At 31.2% G+C, this 8614-nt stretch overlaps 1 protein-coding gene across 1 annotated transcript; it reads right to left on the bottom strand.

The window, feature by feature from the left end:
- Positions 1 to 1659: 1659 nt before the first annotated feature.
- On the bottom strand, positions 1660 to 3154 carry LOC129892406 (fasciclin-like arabinogalactan protein 2). The gene has a single exon (XM_055967974.1). The coding sequence runs from the start codon at positions 3047 to 3049 to the stop codon at positions 1829 to 1831; it is 1221 nt and encodes a 406-aa protein (XP_055823949.1). The 5' UTR covers positions 3050 to 3154; the 3' UTR covers positions 1660 to 1828.
- Between the last annotated feature and the right edge of the window lie 5460 nt (positions 3155 to 8614).

The raw sequence follows: 8614 nt of genomic DNA, 5'->3' as shown, positions 1-8614 counted from the left end.
TGAATATCGTGCCATTGCATTTGCCACATCAGAAGTATCTTGGATAACCAGTTTTCTTAAGGAACTTTGATTGCCCTGTCCTCGTCCTCCCATGATATTCTGTGATAACATAAGTGCCATTTATCTCACTGCCAATCCTGTCTTTCATCAAAGGTCTAAGCATATTGAAATTGACTATCATTTTATTCGAGAAAAGGTTGCTTGGGGCCAACTTTGTGTTCAGTACATTACTTTCACTGATCAAATAGCTGATGTGTTTACTAAAGCTCTAAGCTCCCCTCGATTTGCTCATCTGTGGTCCAAGCTCACTGTCTCCAAACCCGACATACGCTTGTCGAGGCGTGTTAGATAATAAAAATCCCGCATTTGCAAGGATATAGAATTCCTCCATAGATATTAATAAGTCTTATATGTAAACTCAAAGTCTTTTATTCTCTATAATTATGATAGCTTTTGTTTTGTATTCAAACTCTATTGTACATCATTAGCCTTATATAAATCATACATGGCAACCTTGGTTACTCATGAAAATCAACGGCTGACCTCTTCCTTTTATTACAATTTGAACACATGATAAAATGTTCTTCTATTAGACACTTTCGATTCATATATTAAAAAGACTTGTGTAGCGCATCTTCTGAAAAGTTCATTAGATAGATAAGTAAATTATATAAATATGTTTTCTTCTTTAATTAGTTATACACATCAACATTTGAGGTGGTTACTAGTTTTTTTTCTTGATAACATAGCTACGTAATGATCGCCTGAGTCACAAAAATTATTTTTTTACAATATTAAATCGAAATGGTCGAATACAAATATTTTTTTAATCCAATAATACAAATCAGAATTCGAATAGCTAAATAAAATTTAATAACGAGTCTAACATTAATATACTTATTTGTCTTGGATACTTATCATGTGAATTGTGATAAATTTATTAGCTGGAAGAGTGTGGGTGATTTAACATGTAGGTCGTCTTTTCTTGGAGATAATGCTATTTGCCAACTGGTCATTAATATTGCAGAATCACCAACCCCCGAATTATAAAATTCAATACTTCAAGATTCAAAAAAATAAAAAAATATTATAATAATAAAATTTACAGTAATTGAAGGCACCGACACTATGCCACGTTTAAATCTCGTCATGTAGCAATTATTCAAGTATGATTTTACAATTCTCACATGCATTATTCAAACTTTCAATAATTTAATACATCTTTTATTTCTTAAAAATAAATAAATAGTTATAAAAATGATCTGTCATCAACACACTAAAGTCTAAAAAAAAGCAAACATATAGGGTATATCTAAATACGCAACAAAATGAACGACTTTATTCCTTTTTCCTTTAATTTGTTTGGTACTTCACATTATTTGCAAACATATTAAACCTTGAGAGGAAAAGGAAGAGATTCTTTTCCCTTTTCTCTGGAAAAAAAGAAAAACTAATTTCCTTTACACCGACACATGAGAGATAGCCATTTTTTTCTACTCACGTATATTGTTAAATTTCTTTATAATAACATTTTGTTATAATAGTGTGACATTTTCATAAGGACAAGTCCTTATCATCTTGAATCTTGATCATGATTGAGTATCTGGGTACTAATTTTTGCTTTGACGTTCATAAATTAAGTATTTATAAATTAAAGGGGATAAAAAGATGCAATTTATTGCCTTTTTTTTTTAATACAAAATACAATGTAAAGAAAAAAAAATTGCACAATACAATCAAAATTAAAAACCAAAATTCTTTCAAAAACAGAAAAATAAAATCATATGTATGTGCAAGCCAAAATAACATTATGTAGTCCCCATTATTATCAAATAATGGCAACACAAATAATGCTTATTACAACTGTAACAAACCACCCAGTACTTTTCACGTTACTGGCCCAGTTCAAATTTGCTGAATCATCCGCCGGATCTTCATCGTCTTCCGAGCTGGGCTCCGGTGAACCGTCGTCATCGCCTCCCTTTTTAGAACTCTTCTTCTTTTTCTTCGAACCCTTTGGAGCTGGTGCTGGTTCTTCAGCTACTACCCCTTTAAACAATTCTCTTGGGAGTAAAACTTTATCGACTTTGTAAACGGATAATGGCTCCTCGTCGTATAAAGTACCGGAGATCTTCGCCGTTACGACTTTCGTTTCCAATTTCACATCATCTCCGTCATTTTGCACGGTGAAATCGTATTTATTTTTGCCTTCGGTAGCTAAAGTGTTCATTAATCCGTTATTGGATTTCAACATTCCCATGGAGTTATAAACAGGGATTCCATGGTATAATAGTAAAGAAGCTTGGCCGTCTTTTGTTAGATTCTTGAATTTGGGCATGAAGGCGCTGATAACACCGTCGGTGGGGCAAAATACTGTTAATCCACTCTGTACATTTTCGGCGAAAGTCTTGGATACATCTGGGTGAGATTTTAACAGATCTGAAAATGATTTACATCCCTGTTTAGCCATTAAAGTGGTGACATTAAGGTCACTAGGAGCAGCTACCGGAGCTTCAGCAGCAGCGGAAGTGAGTATATGGCTAATTTGAATAACTGAAATGTTGTACGGCATTTCCACGACGGATTTGACGAAAGTAGCAGCGAAATGGCCGTCGTTGTCTTCAGTTGCAAAACCCACTTTCCCACCTTTCATATTTGTGATATTGATGTACCCAGAAGTTCCCGGAGCTTCGCCGGTGGCTTGGAACATTGTGGCGGTGAGGGTACTTCCTTTAGTGATCTGGTGGAGTTTCTTGGCACCGAAGTAATCGGCGAATACGTGGAGGGAAAGGACGTTTTTAAGAGTGTAAGTGGGTAAGTGTTTTTCAAGTAGGACGTTCATGGCGGCATTGTCAATTGCGCAGACAGTGATGGTCTGTCGGCGGTTTATTTCTGCAGCTAAGTGTGTGACGGTTAAGTAATGGTTGAAGGTGGAGAATTCAGGGTGTTTTGCGAGGATTTTAGTAATGTTGTGGGCGTAGGTGGTGGTGGAGAGAAATAGTAGAAGGAGAAGAGAGACGGAAAGTGACATCGCCGGCCAGACCTTCATTTTTGCCGGCGAGAGATGAGAGATGGAGATATGTGTTTGAAGAGAAGAAGAGGGAAAAGGGAGATATAGTAGTGTTTCTTTAGAGGGGATGTATATATATAGAATGGTATTGGTTTTATATATATATATTTTTGGTATCTCAATGTTCAATTCAATATGCAAATCAACATTTGTCCATAAAATTAATGAATTATTTTTAAGACATTATATTATATAAATTGACTAAGGACTAATAGGAGAGCTCAAAAAAGGCCACACCCTAAAAAATGTTAATCAACAGTCTATTTTAATGCAAATATTAATGACAATTCTCATAGCCTAAGCAATAATATATGGATCCCACCAAAAAAAACTATACTCTTGCTCTAAAATTTCCATTTATTCATAGATGACATATAACATTATAAAAACTTGTTCGTCTATTAGGGTGTGTTAGGTATAAATTATTATGTTTTCAGAAAAATAAGTGAGTTTTAATTTATTTTTATGTTTTTGATATGTAAGAAAAAATTTATATTTTAAATATATTTGTATATAATCTACATAAATATTACGTAAAGTGGGGTAGAGGTGTGGGGATAGGGGCTATGAGGTGAGGGTGAAGATGGGCATGTTGAAGGATGGGGAAACATAATTAATGTGTAATATATGTCATTTATGGAACTTGTTTTAACAATTTTCACTAGAGAAGTTATGTTTTTTATTTCTATAAAACTTGTTTTTCTACCTAACATAAAAGACAGCCCGGTGCACCTAAGCTTCCGCTATGCGCAGGATCCGGGGGTTTTCTACCTAACATATTTTCCAAAAATTTAAATCACAACATGAGGAAATTAGAAGTCATTTTCTTCCTAACACACCATCGTTTGATAAAGTGTATAGAATAATATTAAATAGAGCATATTAATAATATTTGTATTAATTATGCTTGCGTTAATGATACATAAATTATTTTCCAAATGCATTTTCAGGTTATATAAACTACCATCCCTATAATTTTGTAATTACTTCTTGTTACAAGTCATATTTATCGTGTATCTGGTGGTATAAAAACATGTTTACCCTTTAAATGTACAAAGTTACACTGATAAAAAAAAAATAAAAAATCTAGTGCTTGGAGAAGTTCCTTTTTAGTTTGATAAAAACTTTACTTTAGTAATACGTAAAATAGAAAGAACCAAAAAGAAAAAGAGACAAAGGTGAATAGATTGGCCATAACTTTATATTCTTTTTGTTCCTCAACACGCCAAGTCGAACCACTGTTTAAAAATCAACTTTCTAAATATTTAAAAGTGTTCTTCTAATCACATTAGCTTAATTCCTCTGTCCATTAATTTCAATGAATAGATAGTATATACTGATCAATCATCATGTTAATGCTCGATCATGACTTATATAGATGACACACAATAAATCTCAATATATGACACGTGGATCATGGCAATGGACTATTAGAACTTATTCGAAAAGGAGACATGTTGAAAGGAACCACATGAAACATAATTAGAAGGAAAGATTAATGAGTGTGGGATTAAAATCTTTATGTTGATAATTAAGAAGATTGAGAAATTCATTATTAATAACTCTAATTAGTTGTATCCAGCTCCAAATTCCTATTGCATGTTAAGTAATTTAGTTAAATTATCAATAGATGTAATGTCCTTATCATGATGCGCTGCATACAAATTATCATCAAGTCAATTTTGATTAATTTTCTAATGACATTTAGTCGTATCACACAAAACAAATACACCAAACAAATAATGAGTTTTATTCTAAGGTTTGGTAAAAGTGAATTCTCACAGATCTCATAAGTGATGCCACCACGTAAAAAATATCCGTTCAACCATAATTCAAGATTTAGAAAAATTGCTAAAAGCGAATATCAAATAACGAGTCTGAAACAAAAAATATTTCTAACTTTTAGGATAATATCTAAGTAGTGTTGTGAAGTAAAGTGATTTTTAACTTTTCAAGGTGTGTATATCACTTAATTTGAAGTAATCACGTGGAGGAAAAGTTCATAAAACTTAATAGAATCACATTTACAGCTCAAACTTCTTGATGCTTGGTAGTACTTTCTTCTCAAATACCCTCCCCTAACATAAAGTTTAGTTATGCAAATAGATGCATTAAACATTATAATTTGAAAACAAATTTTAAAAATACACTATTTTAATTTACTTTTCAAAAGGTTAAAAATCAATCTAGTCTATCACGTAATTATCATAAAACTTCACGTGCACGAGAGTTAATTTTAGTAGTTGTTTTTTTCGAAAGTGGCACTTATTAAATGTTAGGAAACATAGGTGGATGTAGCATGAATTCAACTGAACCAAGCATTTTCAATGTATACCTTGTGAATCTTTAATTTATATATATATATATAACAAGAATTTTTGTATAAACATTGGGTTTTAATAATAAAAGAAGCCACCCTTTATACAGCATAAGTCATTAAAAATGATTTATTATACAGTCTTTTTTGATGAAAAAATTTTAATTACCATTTTAAAGATAATTAAGTTAAATAAAGATTTGCAAGAAGAGATTCTTGAAAAATTAATTGAAGATATATCTGTTCATAAATATGCTAATTACAGAGATGATATATTTGACGATGAATTAGATTATTATTTCTCTGATTAATTAATAACTTTTTAAGTTATGAATTCCGAATTTCGTATTTATTACTCTGATTGCTTAAATTTTTAAGTGTAAGTATACAGCATCAACTTAATGGTATATATATATATATATATATATATATATATATATATATATAACTTAATTATCTCTAATGGTTTGCCTTTCTCCTCACCATCGCAAAGAGGTTCATTTATCGAAAAGTTACACTCTATGTATAAAATTAAAATTAATATTTTATGTATATAAAATAGATATTAAATTAATCTTCCTAACTTCTTTATACATTTATTTATTTATATTTTAATTCCTCTTAATTAAAATTGTGACTTTTGGTTCGCATCACCAATTTCTTAACCTTTTGAATAAATTGTCTCGCACCCACTCTCGAAGAAATTATTTTAATTTTGCAAACTTGTTTGGAATGACAGGGTCAGAGAGTGGGTCCTCAAACACATGCAGGAGTTCCTATGTGATTTCTAAGGGAGTGTTGGGAAGGAGAATGTTTTTTTTTAAATGGAAAATATCTTTTTTTTTTAGAAAAAATGCTTTTAGAAAATAAGTAATTTTCTTTTTATTTTCTTGTGTTCGATAGATAAGCAAGTGATATTATTTTCAAAGCATCTATATGTAATTTAGACAAAAAATATTAGAGATGGGGATAAGGATCGAGTTAGAGGTGTGGGATGGTAGGAATGAACCTATGGGGTGCGGGTGAAGAAGTGTGTTTGGAGGGTATTATACATGACACAATTAATATGAAATGCTACTAGTAGAGTTTGTTCATTAGAAAACTTGTTGTTCTTATTTTCCAAAATATTTGATCTCAATTCTCGAACATGAAAAAATTGGAGAGAAAATATTTTTCTTATATCGAATGTATCCTAAATCTCGAATTGAATTACTTCACAATGAAATAAAAAAAGCAATAAAATAAAAATTTAGATAATCAATAACTGATCTACTAAAATTGTTTAAAATGGAAGATATAAACATTCTTCTATTTAATTTTATTTATGTTTGTTACGTGGGAGGGTTATACTAGTACTTTTCATGATGAGTAGGTAGGAGGGCCCCTTCTTTGTCCTCCTCTATGGTTTCCAGACTGTTCTCACAACTCATTGTCTATACAATTAATTAGAAATAACAATAGCAACAACAATACTATTAATAATAAAACAATAGTATAATTATTATTGTCATTTGATTGCTACTAATTAAACAATCCAAAGATGTTGGATTATATACAATGATATTTGAAAGGGAAATGCATTTGTAAGAGAAAGTAGTAGTGACTATTGAGTGTCGGTATAAATAAAGGTGGGGACAGCCTTAATAAGTAGCAAAGAATATCATGTCAAGTGAAAGAAAATCTTCATTCCTACCTGGATTTTATCTTTCTTCCTTAACTCTTCGTGATCGATAGCCACTTAAATTTATCATTTAATTTTATATAAATATTTAAACTATAACATATTTTAAATTAATGTTACAATATGTGATAAGATATTTCTATTATACACTTTCTCTTCATATTTGAAATATATATATATATATATATGTTTATAAGTACTTATTACATAAATAAATAAATCACATTAAATAGAGATAATACATAAACATGTCTTTTAACTTAACCTTAGTTAATATTTATGTCCTTCAAATTTGGATGTGCACAAGTAACACTTAAACTTATATAGAATTGAACAAGTAGACATACACATCCTACGTGGCATAATATACACGTTATGTAGGAAGCAAATTGGTCACGTAGGAACTAGGACGCCACATAGGATGCATATGTGTATTTGTTCAACTTTATATAAGTTTAATTGTCTATTTATGCACACCCAAAGTTGAAACTAAGTTAAAGGGCACAAATATCTATTATGTCTATTTATGTAACGACTTATTCCCGTCGTTATGAATAAGCCAATGGAGAAGGAAGTTGGCCCAGAAAACTTCTAAGTAGTAACTTGGAAAATTTGAGCCTAGGACAGACTTGGACGAAATTTGAGTCAGGTGAGGTCTGGGGTAATCTGGTAATGGATGGATGATGAATTTATCACTTTGATAATGGGGATTGATGGCCAAGACACGCACCAGGAAGCCTGTACGGCTTTATGAAATCAAATTCGGGGTAAGTAAAACTCTCATATATGACCTTGGCATGAAGGATTAAAATTAGAACGTCATGGTTTGAGGGTAGGCTGCAAAATGGGATCTTGGGACATAAATTTTAGATACATGTATATATATTTTTAGATACATATTTTGACCACCGTCTCTCCTTCTCTCCTCTTCGTCTCCAATGAAAACTCCACAAATTAGTGAGGGAGCATTCTGCAAGTCATGATATTGATGGAGTGAAACTTTACTCCACTAAATCAGGGAGAGAGCGTTTTGCCAATCATGACGCTGACAAACTAAAATTTTAACCTTATTGCTTGAGCTATTCTACCGATCATGATTGTTTCTGCTGTAAGAATATATGAGAGGGGAAGAAAAGAATACCGTGGAGGGAAATAATGAGGAAATTAAAGAGAGTGTGCTTATTTGAAATGGATGAGTAAATTAGGGAGATGAACATGGAATTGATGAGGGAAGTAAGTTGATTTGGACTAAAAACATGATTTATGAAATAGATTATTGTGTGATTTATTAGTCTAGGCTTATTTTTAGATAGTGTTGTATCTTCATGTATCTCAACTCAATTAAGAAAATTCTTAAATAGTAGGATGTTAGGTAATTATTTGAAAGTATAGGTAGGATTAGTATATATGATATGGTTGTATTTATCCTATTATTATATCATAAAGCATTGACAGAGCACTATTGTGATATGGATGTATGTTTAGTTAGGTAGTTTATCCTATTATTTGGAAAAGTTACATACTATGGCAAACATGTGATATTTAT

This window comes from Solanum dulcamara, chromosome 6, assembly GCF_947179165.1.
Source record: "Solanum dulcamara chromosome 6, daSolDulc1.2, whole genome shotgun sequence".
NCBI lineage: Eukaryota > Viridiplantae > Streptophyta > Magnoliopsida > Solanales > Solanaceae > Solanum > Solanum dulcamara.
This window is presented reverse-complemented; position numbering and strand designations above follow the sequence as displayed.